The sequence below is a fragment of the Balaenoptera musculus genome, chromosome 5, assembly GCF_009873245.2.
Source record: "Balaenoptera musculus isolate JJ_BM4_2016_0621 chromosome 5, mBalMus1.pri.v3, whole genome shotgun sequence".
NCBI lineage: Eukaryota > Metazoa > Chordata > Mammalia > Artiodactyla > Balaenopteridae > Balaenoptera > Balaenoptera musculus.
The window spans coordinates 56,386,781-56,400,217 of NC_045789.1; the positions used below are offsets into that span (position 1 = coordinate 56,386,781).

The following is a 13,437-nucleotide window of genomic DNA, read 5'->3' on the forward strand; positions in this document are numbered from 1 at the left end:
CCCTACTTCAAGCTGTGACCAAGCGTTGATGACCCTCACATTTATTATCAGCCCAAATATCTCCTGTACTGCAGACAGATTCCTGCAGATTGCCATCTGTGGTTCCCTACTCACCTCAAATAAACAAGCCCCAAATTATACCTGTCAGCATTTCCCACCCCCATAAATGTGCTAACCTAAAATTAATCACAACAGCCATCCGGTGTGAAAGGCTTGGACTTGTTTTCTCTCAAATACTTTCTCTACTCTCACCTCTACCCTTATGTTATAAATGTCTCCGAAATCTCTCCATCTGCCACTACTTTTGTTCAGATGCCATTTCCTTTATCATTGAGAGACTGGTTTCTCTACAATCTTTCAAAATTATCTTGGTAAAAATTCAATTCTAATCATCATATTTTTTCCATTTGTCAGATCAAATCTAAAGTGCTTGTTGAAAAATATAATTACGTTTAATCATTAAGAAATTATTCAAATAGGATTTTGAGAAATATGCTCATTATTATTAGTTTGGAGTATCATTTAAATATTAAAATTTTAATAATTGAATAAAAGTTGTATTATTATGTTCAGTAGCATAGACAGAACTCTTCTGGAATTAGACATTTTGATGGCAGCAGCAACATTAAGAATGTCTTTGATAAAACAATCTCACAATTAGACTGATACTCATATGTGTGGTTGCATTTAAAATCAATGATGTTTGTAATGCCTGCACTATTAAACAGTCATTCCAAATTCCTGACAGAAATCAGTAGATGATAATAGACAGCCAGACCTTGACATTATTAAATGATACATAAGACGTTTATGCTAATTTAGCCTTTGACTTATCCATCATTTGCCATCCAAAAGTCACTTTAGAAGTAAAATTACAGTTCTATTACTTTAAAAAATGTGGTTCTACACATAATTTTTCATTAAAAAGACATTAACTTTTCAGAGAAGCCACTAGAAAAGTTAATCTCTCTTTGATTCCAGAATGTGAGGATAAATAAAAGATAAACTGTTTATTTTTATGTCAATTAATTTTACAAATCACCCTACACCAAGATTTTAGGTAGAGATGATTACCATTTATTTTCTTTATCATATGTGAGGAAAACCTATCTTTTTTTATATTGTGTGATAGCATATTTTTTCTTTGTTGTATTTTGCAGCAAATGGAATAATCAAGGATGTTAGAGACAGTGATGCTTGTTACTGCAAGAGTAAGAGTAAGAAAGGATGCAAGCTGAACAGTGGGAAATTTCTCAATCTATTCTGTACTAAATTTGTGGCTTTGGGGGACCGGTTCTCTTTCACTTTACACAGGTGATTAAAGCTGTAGAGGAAGGCTACCGTCTGCCAAGCCCCATGGACTGTCCTGCTGCTCTCTACCAATTAATGCTGGATTGCTGGCAGAAAGACCGAAATAGCAGGCCCAAGTTTGATGAAATCGTCAATATGTTGGACAAGCTGATCCGTAACCCAAGTAGCTTGAAGACGCTGGTTAATGCATCGAGCAGGTACAAGGCCAGTCCAGAGAGGTGTTTCTGAATATTGCTAATTCAGATTGATGCCACAAATATCAAGTTAATGAAATTATTTGTGTACACATGCTAGCCTATGAACCTATATTACACTAATTTATTTGAATATGGTTTTTGCATAATGTTATTCTTTTATAATGAGTGAAATATAAATGATTAAATTATACTTAAAACACCTGTACCTAATCTAATAGTGTAACCTACCAGTTTCAGATAAATGTTAACTATAGCCAGATTCAGGTAGCATTTTAAAAAATCCCCAGATATTTGTATTTTCAGGTGCTTTGGACCCCACATAGGTTTGGATGGGGGAAAATAAGATTATAAGATGATGGGGAAAAGCCAATTAAGCACTGGTATAATTTTAAACAGGAGATATATAACAACAATTACTCTTTGATTTCCTTAGAATAGATTTCACCACCTGTCATATTTTATGAACATCAACAACTCCTTTTCCTTATCCAGTTGAGTACAGATATTTGGATAATCATTTACTGTGTAGTATGAACAGGACTTAAAAATAATAAATGAGTAATCTTGTGGAAAAAATTTGTGTGAGCAAATGAGCATTTTCTAAACTTTTCTGAATGCATGTGAATGCATTTAAATAATGTTACATTATATAAAGCATTCTTACCTCTTTTACCTGAAAAATTAGAACATTATCCTCTCAAAAAATAAATCAGTTTGGTTCTGTACTAGAAAATTTACCAAATTGTTATTTTCACTATATATAAGGCAGTTGTCTATCTCCACAAGAAAAGGTATCCTGCTGGTAACTGAATTGGCTGCCCATAGTATGAACTAAATGAGAAACAATTTGTTGATAAAGTTACATAAGTTCTATGATTCTGGTATAACATTTGTTTACTAGGCAAAAAGTCATTTTTAAATACAAATGAGGAATGAATCTTCAAACTCTGTTCAGGCATCGTTAACTTTCTATGGTAGCAACTGGAGAATGCATCTTAGAGATCATTCCTTATGTTGTTCCCGAAATAACTGCTTTTAAATTGTTTATTGTCATCTAAAATATTGCGTTTCTCTCATCTACTTGTTTGAGTTATGTTAAGTTGTCACAAATGGATATAAGGAAAGGAAATCATAAAAAGATATTTTTATATTCTAAATTGTATTAATTTATATCAGCATCATCATTATAGCTTGAGAGCAGCTTTAAAATCTCCGAAGAATTTTCATATTTCCTTGTATGTATTATGTAGAATTCAGCTTGCTAGGTTTCATTTAAATAGATTTAGCTTAAGACTATACAGTTGGTCCTCTGTATGTGCAGATGTGGAGAGCCGACTGTACTATATCATTTTATATAAGGGACTTGAGCATCCACAGTTTTGGGTATCCATGGGGTGGAAGGCGGGGTCCTGGGACAAATCCCCTGCAAATAATGGGGGAGGACTGTATCGCTCACAACACCATCTTTATTCAGTCATCTACAAATCCTGGTTCTAGAAGGTGTTAGTTCCTGATTCACTGTCTCTTTCTCTCTATCCCAACCCATGTCACAAAACTAGGTGATTTGAGTAACCATGTAGATGATATTCAAATATGTCTCAATACTTGAAATTTTCCCCTTCAGTGATTTTGGTCTCTAGCCCACCTTGGACTCTTTTTCATATTCATATTCTAGACTTTGCTATTACCAAAAATTGCAACTCTTCTACAATCTCAACTTTGAGATTCTATTCTCCATTCTATCTTCAACAAATCTTTGACTGTACTGTTTAATGACTACAAATTACTATCAAATGTCCACTTATGCATCCAATAAATATTCATGTGTCTACTCTGTGTCATGCTGTGGGCTAGGTGCTGGTTATACAACACTGAGCAGCACACTTTTGGGGGAGAGAGAGATAAACAAAATAAAAACATTGTGAGAGTGAGAGTAGAATTTAGCAGAATAACTATGAGCTAGAGTGCTTGTGCAGGTAAGACATGATGATGTCTTGAACTAAGGTGGTGACAAATTAAATAGAAATTGTCAGATTTGCAAGATATTAGAAGCCGAATGGATAGTACACACAATTATAGATTGTGAGGGGACTGAAAACGAGGAAGGAGCAGACTATTGTATCACGGAGTATAAAGATGAGAACTTCAGGAAGAATTGGATGTGGAGAAGATGAGTAGTGTGGCTTTGGACATGTTGTGATGAGAACCCCAGGAACTAATGGAGACACGAAGTAAGCATATGAATATATGAGAGATTTAGGCAGGAGATGAAATTTGGAGAAAAATAGATGCTATGAAAGTGGGTAAAACTGCCTAAAGTAGAATAAAGTTATAGCCTGAGTAGACAAGATATAGAGCCATGTCCTGGCTACCTCCAAATTTTAAAGTCAGACAAAGAAGCAAGCAAAGGAGATTGAAGAGACGCGTACACTGTTATGGTAGCCACAAAAGAGAGAACAGTGATTCAAAGAAGGTTGAGATAGGTAAAATTTCAAGAGGAAGGTAGTAGTGGTGATTGTTGAATGTTTCTGAAAGGTCAGTCATCTTACATATTGGAAAATCTTCACGGATTTTGATAAAATCGAGGTCATTGCTCACCTTAACCAGAGCAATTTTTATAGAATTGGTGTGGAAGAAACTACACTGAAGTAGGTTGAAGTGTAAATGGGATGTGAGAAAGTACAGAGAACATGAGTAGAAAGAAAGGTATATGTCCTACATCTTATGGTTGAAATGTACTTAAGTAAACTCCCACTGATGGAAATTTAAATTGCTTTTGATGTTTACTTTCATTAGCAAAAAAGTGCACATGTACTTTTTGCCATTTTTCCTGATTATTTCCTTAGGATACCTTTCTAGAAATCATCATCTTCATCATCATCATTATCATATCATATATTATTGGACAAAGTGTATAAACTTAGTATAGTTAAGAGCATCGCATGGTTTGATTAATTCTATTCAGTTTTCTTATGTATTGGGGGTTACATTTTGCTTTCCAGTTCCACTACTGGAATTAACCAGTAATTAGGTGAATTAACAAGCACCCCTGTATATGTAAGAGCATAATATAAAGGATAACTAACTTCTGGTCTCCTGGGAAAGTAGCTTAAATGAGCATGAGTTTCTCTAGTGAAGTCTAGAAGCAATTGGCTTTACACAAATTATCCTGCATATCTCTATTCGGTAACATTTTCTATATTATTTTTACAAATAAAACAGCTTCAGGAAGTAAATACATCTAAATTACTACATGGAATTTTTAGCTAATGTTTTGTATTACAGAAAATGTACATATCAAGCCATTATAAGTCATCATTAACTATGGATAGAAAAAATCTGAATAGATTGTTTTGTGTTCTGTATTTTGATTTACTTTCTTCCTTGTTAGCATTTGTATATTTTTCTATTATAAATATACTTATAGACTCAAAGATCCATTGATTATGAGCTAATATTACAATATAATTTGTTACAAAAGAATTTAAATGTTACTTTTAATATTTGTCTTTTATGTGTTTTAGAGTACCTAATTTGTTGGCAGAACATGGCTCACTGGGGTCTGGGGCCTACAGATCAGTAGGTGAATGGCTAGAAGCAATCAAAATGGGCCGATATACAGAGATTTTCATGGAAAATGGATACAGTTCAATGGACGCTGTGGCTCAGGTGACCTTGGAGTGAGTAATTTTTCTGATAATTTTTACATAATTGCTGGGGCGAGAAAAATTGTTCAGAAACCAATCTGGATGAGGTCAAGGGAAATCAGTTAACCTTTGTCCATGTATGGCAGCTTTCAAAGAAGCCTCTTCATTTTTAGCCTGTATTGTTAACAACTGCATGGTTAATGCTACTTGTGGCCAGTATCTTTGCTTCTTTACTTCAAACAATAACATTTGTGTACTTGAATAATTGGAATAACATCTCCTTGGCAAAATACTGGTACTTTGTGTTGTGGAAAAGATGTTTTCTTGACAAAGTTTTTTTACTGATACCTATGTTATATGAATGTAAATACAAAACAAAACAAACTGTAAGCACAATTGGTGTGGCTAGCCGTAAATAACAACAAAACATACTCTTAAATTTTGGCTCTGATGAATACCCAGGTAACATCAGCTTAAGCAAAGCTTCCCAGGCAGGAATCTTGTTTACTCTCTAAGTGGTGCATATTATATTCTTGCAATCCAAGGATATATTAGATCCTGCCTCTGATTTGTTATTTGGTACAATCTCAGTGGAACCAATTGTGCCCTTTTCTGTTTGCACGTTTAAGATAAAGTTTATCAAATCTTATTAAATAAAAACCACTAGAGTTAAATATTGAATTCTTTAAGGTTGTAAGTTGTTTGTATCTTATTATATACTCTGTATGTGTAATTACTTTAGCCTAATATTTGTTATTTGTGAAAATTAACTGTTGTTATGGTGGTTACATCTATATTACATTGACACGAATGATGTTTTAACCTGTGAATATAATGATAACTTAGTTCAAATTACCTACAAATTCAAAGGTTAAAATATTGTTGTAAGGTTTAAAACATGGTAGAACCTTCTAAAGCACTAAACCACAGACCTTCTTCCATTACTTCACATAATATGAACACTGAGTGCTTGGTTCTCACCATTTCTATTCTGGCATTCTCTGGTTCATTGAATTCACTGCCCATCCACAAAAAGGTAACAGGGTACCATCATTTATCACCAATTAATGTCACATTCTCTCAGCATTTCTCTTCTCCATAACTATAGCTAAAAGGACCTAAAATCACCACTCAGCTGGCTATCTTAATTTATTGAATCCCATTTTCATCATCACCACTAAATCATATATACTTGATGACACGTATACTTTGCCCATTATTTCTTTGGACACTCAAAAAACTCATCTGTCCTATACTTAAAATAATAAATGGAAAATTTTACTGATAATTTAAAACTATTTTTACATGATTGCTCTTTAATTTTTCAGTAAAAGTGGTCATTTTAATTTATTAAAGTCATTTGTCATTTTATATTAAAATGATACTGTAGGTATTTCTTCTACCCAATGTCAGATTACTTGTAAATATATAATAAAACTATTTGCATTAAATGATGTCTCTTTTTTTAATTAAAATAGCACATATACATGTATATATTTATATCCACTACATTTTTGCTTCTCCCTTCAGAGAATAGTTATAATCACCAATAATGGCTTTTGCATTAACTACCTCTATTTTACTTTCTTTGGGGCCCCCAAATATTGTAAATATGTTGAGTGTTTTAGAATTATGGTTTCACTTTTTCTTATTTCTTTTAATTCCTTTCTCTTTACTTTCCTATTTTCCCTTCTATCTCCAAACTCTCTCATTTTGTCTGTTTTCTTTCAAGCCCTAATAGCTTCTTCTATCGTCTTATGATGGTCTGCAGCTCATTTCTATTTTCCAGTATTTTTGTCTGGTCAATTCTTCTCTACTTGGTTCAATTTCTTCTCTCTCTGTTACTTTGGTAGCTTGTTGCCTCCTGCTATATTGCCTCCTTTCAGATATTTTATGTTTTAATTTATTTACTCTGACCAGAAGAGTAAGGTGAAATTAAGAGACTTACCAACATCTTCCTGTTCAGAGAATGTTAGTCACCATGTGTCAATTGCTTGAGTTTCCTGGGACCATAATAACACATTCCTTACTAGGAACTGAGCCAGCCAAGCTTAACCACAGTGAAGCTGATTTATTGGAGAGTCCAACACCTTTTAAATACATGTCCTCTTGTTTATTGTGGTTTTTTTGTTTTGTTTTTTGATTTTTGGTTTTTATAAATATTTGAATTGTAGGGCTGATTTTTTTAAATAAATTTATTTATCTTTTATTTATTTATTTTTGATTTATTTATTTTTGACCGAGTTGGGTCTTCATTGCTGCGTGTGGGCTTTCTCTAGTTGCAGCGAGCAGGGGCTACTCTTCATTGCGGTGCACGAGCTTCTCATTGCGGTGGCTTCTCTTGTTGCGGAGCATGGGCTCTAGGAACACGGGCTTCAGTAGTTGTGACACACGGGCTCAGCAGTTGTGGCTTGAGGGCTCTAGAGTGAAGGCTCAGTAGTTGTAGCGCACGGGCTTAGTTGCTCTGTGGCATGTGGGATCTTCCCAGACCAGGGATCGAACCCATGTCTCCTGCATTGGCAGGCGTATTCTTAACCACTGCACCACCAGGGAAGTCCTGTTTATTGTGTTTTTGACCATATTTTTTTCCTATTAGTAAGAACATATTTTTCAAAATATTATGTTAAATAACTCACAAAAGAGTGGGTAATCAGTTACTTGTTTGGTCAGAAATATAAGAAACAAAATTATCTATGCATTTTGCTTGCCCTTCACCAAAAAAAGTCAGTCATTATTAAGGACTATGGCAAAGGAACAGGGATATCAGTAAAGACAAACTCTTAAATACTTAATGATTTATTTATACACGGTCTTTGCCTATATCTAAACAATAATTTTATGTAGCCTGTATAATACTATAATAAAATAAAATATTAGTGCCAGTATTATTGCCAGAGTATAATAGAAACTGAGAAATGGAAGAAATATTCATACCTGTAATAAATGCTTAGAAAAAAAACCTAAAATTAATTAATATAAAGCAAAAGATCAAACTGCCATATACCTACATAAGAAAAATATGCTATAATTTGCGCCATTACATTTGTTCTCATGGTGGGTTTAGAATAAGGAAGAGTAAACAATTATAGTTTTTCAGAACCACATACTTTGGTGAAAATTTCCTTCACATAAAGGTTTAATTTTATTTATGTTTTTTTTTTTTTTTTTGCCAGCACATACATGTATGGCTTGATGTGGAATAGAAATGAAATATTTCAAGATCTTAGAGTTAAAATGTGTTCAATGAAAGTGGCTTTCAACCTTAGATGTTTCTGTCTGCTGATCTCTGTGCCTAAACTTTGCTGTTCTGTGAAGAGTACTCATATTAGAACAATTGTTGTAGCAGTAATTACGCAATCTGTACTATGGTGTTTAAGTCCAGTGAGTTATGGTCGATAGGGGGAATTGTGAGGTTGAGGTGAGTTGCAAAATGAATCCAAAGATTTGAATGAAGGACGGTATTACAGCTGTTTTTTAAACTTCTTGTCAGACCAGTACTATCAACTTTTGATTATTCAGAAAATGAGCAAAGTCCAATGAACTTAAATATTATGTCAATTGTGTGTAAGCTGAAGAGATTCCTATTAGTATCATTTATTAAAATGGGGTCTTAAAATATTAAAATATTTTAAAGGAAAGTGTCACAAATCTAGAGCCAAAATTTGTGCACACTAATTCAAATAAATTTAACTTATCATTATGCATAATTTATTATATGCCTAAAATACACATACAGTGCTTACTGTCTTCTGTGCTCTACATAAGTAAGCTAAAATGTCTAGTGAAACCCTCACAAGGTCTCAGCTGTTGAAAAACATAACCAAATCATGGTTAAGTTCTCTCTTGCCAAATATATGTATATTTATCTTGTACAGTACATATATAATGATTATCAGGATTCTTCTAAGTGAACCAAAAAGGTCCAAATATACAACTGCATAATAAAACTATGACAAAAAGAATAAGCACTGAAATTTAGTGAATATTCATTAAACTCTCTTCTCCCTTCTCCTATCCAGCCAGTGTTGGTGGGGCTAAGTACCAACGATATGGCTAAAAGGTGTGTAAAGAAGAAGGGAGAAGAATGTAAAGGAATGTTTCCTCTACAAGTGGATGAACTACATCCTGAATAATCAAGAGCTGGTTCCAATATCAACTAAACACCTCTCGTTATTCTCCACTTTTCATTCTACCATTTTAGCACCATAATATCAGTGTTTTCCATTATTTAATATTATGGAATAACATTTGAAAAAAAGATTGGAATGTCTTCACAACAATGGCAATTCATTATATTTGCAGTGTTTCTAAAACTAACCATGCTTTGTTGACAAAATCCAAACCATTTTTTATGTAACAGTACTATTCTCATCATGTTTAGATTCATAGGCCTATGCTGAAATATAGTTCATCATCATTAGAATTGGCTTTGGGTATTACTTAAGATTACACGTGGTCATGATAAAAATTAGTATAATATTTGTAAAGGGGACACACCTAAAACTTTGCCTTGCTACAGAAATTCCTATATAGAAAAACGAAATAGTAAAATACATCTTAAACCATTTTCAAGTTTTTTTTTCAAAAATCATTGCAAATAGAGCAGCACCTTCATCATGAAATGTAAAATACTTCAATTTTTATCAAATTTCTCTCACATTATTACTGTTAAATTGACCATTTAATGTGTACTTTAAGGAGTAAAATGGAAATTGTTGGAAATCACAAAAGTGTGAGACAAAACTACATAAAAGAAAATACTTTAATGTACTTATCAATATTGGAATAAAGTTACTTAACCTTTACCAGAAACATTTTTCTAATACCTTTTTAATTCTCATTTGTAGTATTATTAGAAAAATAATAAACGGGACTTTTAAAGAAACTACTTTGCTGCTGAGAACAAGTTTAACTGCATTAATAATCTTATTTCTCCGCACTTTTTAACTGTAAATCACATTGTATAAAGGTAAATGTATATTGCATGCATTATAAATGCTACTTTCTAAATCTCTGCACATTAATTTGACAGCTTTTGAAATGACAGATCAGATTTTAAAAACAACAGCATTCCATTAAAGACATAATTTATGGCAGTATGTAAAACTCAATGCTGTGTTTTCATAATTCCGTTTATCCCATGGAAAGAGGGGTAGAGGTGGGAGGTGAGATGGAGGAAGAGAGAGGAAGAAGGAGAGAGAGAATTTCAGTGGTCTGACCTTCCGTATGAATCTTAGGGGATAATCAGATCATAAGATGACCCTAAATAAAATTTTATGCTTGGGAAAATTCAAACAAATTTAATTTAAAATCTAGATATATGAAATGTTCTGAAGAAGGACAGGTTTTATTTGCCTGTAAACACAAACTCTATAACTGTATTAATCCAATACAATTCCTTAAAACATTCATTCTTTAGCATGATATAGATGCCACAAGAAAATTTAAATTCCCAAAGCACTGAACCAGAGTCTTTCTTGCGGTTATTTGCAGAGAATGAGGTTATATTTACATATAATATAATAACAGGTTAAGACAGTGGAAACAAAAGTAAGTCAAACTAGTGATTTCATAAGAGTTAGACAAAACAACCAAGAGTTGGAATATGGAATACATACACGCATACACCCATGCCCCGCCCCCCATAGACACACACTTCAAATTAAGGTTTTGGTATTGTATATGCAAAGTCCACCCTGTTTGAGCAGGAAAACCTGTAAAATTTTTTCAGGTCTTTCAGAATAAACTGTAATAGATATTTTCAAAACCTCATTCCTATTAATTGGGTTGGCCATATGAATTGTGCAGTTTAAGTATGTATATATTAAATCAGTACTTTCAAATCTGAATTTGTCAGAATCACCTGTAGGTTTATAAAGCATATGATAAAACATATGTTTTAAACTTTATTTCAAGTACTAATTATTTACATTCTCTAGTAGAGGTTGATTGCTTTCAGTTTAAGAAATTTTAGACTCTTTTCTCCTGACTTAGGTCCAAAGTTTGGTAGTGAGCACCCGTGAATTCTCTTATCTTCGCAATTCATGATGCATAAGTTACATGTGGAAACATGAGAGTATTAGTTAGCCCTTAACTGTGGTTGCCATGAAGTATACTTACATAGATTGTGTTACCATAGCTTCAGTCAAAGAAGTATGCATTTGGTTTCCTTTATTAGATATCTTCTTTCTTTTAGAATTTTGGATATTTGATGTTATATATACAGAGTTCTCATTTTACGGATGAATAAATAATTACATGTAATTTAAAGTTCTTTGCTCAAAATTATATCTCAGAGAAATGAGAAATTAAGAGTATGGACTTTGGTGTCAGATTCTTGGTTTTCGTCCCGGCTCTGCTAAGACTGGCTGTGTTATCTAGCCAAGTGATTGCTTTTTTTTTTTTAGCTATTTGCCATTTGCTAAAACTCTCATAAGAAATCAAGAAAACATAAAAAGAAAAAGACACCTAAGGTATTATTTAGATAAATAATTATTTCCAATAATAATACACATGGAGGTTAAGTACCCATTTATTCAATTTGTATCCTCTGATAATTAAGAGATTTCTTGGATCTTCCAAAACTATTCAATTTTACACATAATGATTCTAGTGTCATTGTGTCCAATTCTGAAGAATTCTAAGACAATCTGAAATTGATGCATTTACTGAATGCAAAAATATTCTACTTTTAGCATAATGTGTTAAATAGAGTAATTATCTAAAGAAATCTAACATACCAAACATCCCTTGTCATTTAAAAATCTTGAATTGTTAATGCTCATTTTTTATAATTAACGTTATTATTTGCCAAACGTACCTGAATTATTATATTTGCCAAACGCATATTTTGGGAAAATAGAATTCCTGAATATCCTATGAAATAACATTTAAAAACCATGAGCACAGGCCTTGAGCTCCATAATATGGCAGTAGTTTAGGAATCTAAACATTTGTAATTTTCTTTTGAATAATAAGCTTGTTTAAAAGAAACAGTATGAAAGCATCTTGGTTGAAAAGACTGCTTGATAGCGTGTAATCTTCAGAATGCTCTAAATGCCAATAGAGCCTAGATGTATTTGATAAAGGAAGAAAACTCCCCTACTTTGGGTTCCAAGTAAAAAATAAAATATTTGTAAGTGTTATAAGAGCAATGTAGTGCTGATTATCCCCTAAAGATATCTGTTATAGAAGATGATTGTGCTGACTGAGTCACTTGAAAAGTTTGGTCTTCAACTGCTTAGCTATGAAATTTTTTAAAGTATATTTTATGCTCACTTCTTTTAGCCAAAAAAAAAAAAAACAAAACTGTGCTTGTTCATATTGTAGGTCCATATTTTCAAAACCGTTCAATGAAATTGTACCCTTTAATTTAAATATTTATTGGTAAGCATGTGCAAATTTGTTTTTTTACTGCTCTGTGCCACCAAAATAATCATGTCCAAAAAGGGGGGCAACTATATAATATATCACTCCTTGTTTTAAATATATCTTTGACTGCAAACAGATTTTCAGGTACAATTTTAGAGCCTGCTTTTGAAAACTGGACCCTGTATGTCTAAATTGGGATTGTAATCTAATTAGTTTCTGCAAAATGTTTGCCTCTTTGCCAGCGTGAAGTATTGAGGTGTGCTACAAATTGAATCAATACATACATCCAACGTGTGCTTTCTTCATGCAGGGATTTGAGACGGCTTGGAGTGACTCTTGTTGGTCACCAGAAGAAGATTATGAACAGCCTTCAAGAAATGAAGGTGCAGCTGGTCAACGGGATGGTGCCATTGTAACTTCAGTTAATTGTCACTTCGTCAAGTGAATGATTCTGCACTTTGTAAACAAGCCCTGAGATTTATTTTAACAAAAAGGGGGGTAAAAGGGAAAACTCAGTGATTTCTAAACCTTAAGAAAGCATTTGTTTCAGCCACAGAATTTGTGATCAGTGTTTTACTAAAATCTCTTTATCTTCCTCTCAATATCTTCATTTTTCATGAAGCAAATATAACCAGCATGGAATAAGAACATGAGGTTAAACATTATCTTATACTACAACAACAAAATCCTTCTCACTACTTCTACAAAATTTTATACATAAAATATATAACTATATATAGCACCTTTATAGACTGAATGAAGGCAGCCCTTTTCAAAACTTCCAAGAATCTATTTGAAAGGAAAAGTTTTATAGCCATTTGTGGGCTAACAAAAGCTGCAGTTTACTGAAGTTTACTTCAAACTTCAAGTCTTAATTGTCTACATAAGTGTATTGAAGAGCAATATGATTA

At 32.8% G+C, this 13,437-nt stretch overlaps 1 protein-coding gene across 1 annotated transcript in view; it reads left to right on the top strand.

Annotated features, from left to right (window-relative positions):
* Positions 1 to 13,014, top strand: part of EPHA5 (EPH receptor A5) — a 313,822-nt gene extending 300,808 nt beyond the window's left edge. Inside the window, exons 16-18 of the mRNA XM_036854004.1 lie at positions 1,315 to 1,508; positions 5,033 to 5,188; positions 12,837 to 13,014. Coding sequence (XP_036709899.1) covers positions 1,315 to 1,508; positions 5,033 to 5,188; positions 12,837 to 12,942 — 456 coding nt within the window. The 3' untranslated portion in view covers positions 12,943 to 13,014. The remainder of the gene's footprint in view (positions 1 to 1,314; positions 1,509 to 5,032; positions 5,189 to 12,836) is intronic.
* The last annotated feature ends 423 nt before the right edge of the window (positions 13,015 to 13,437 follow it).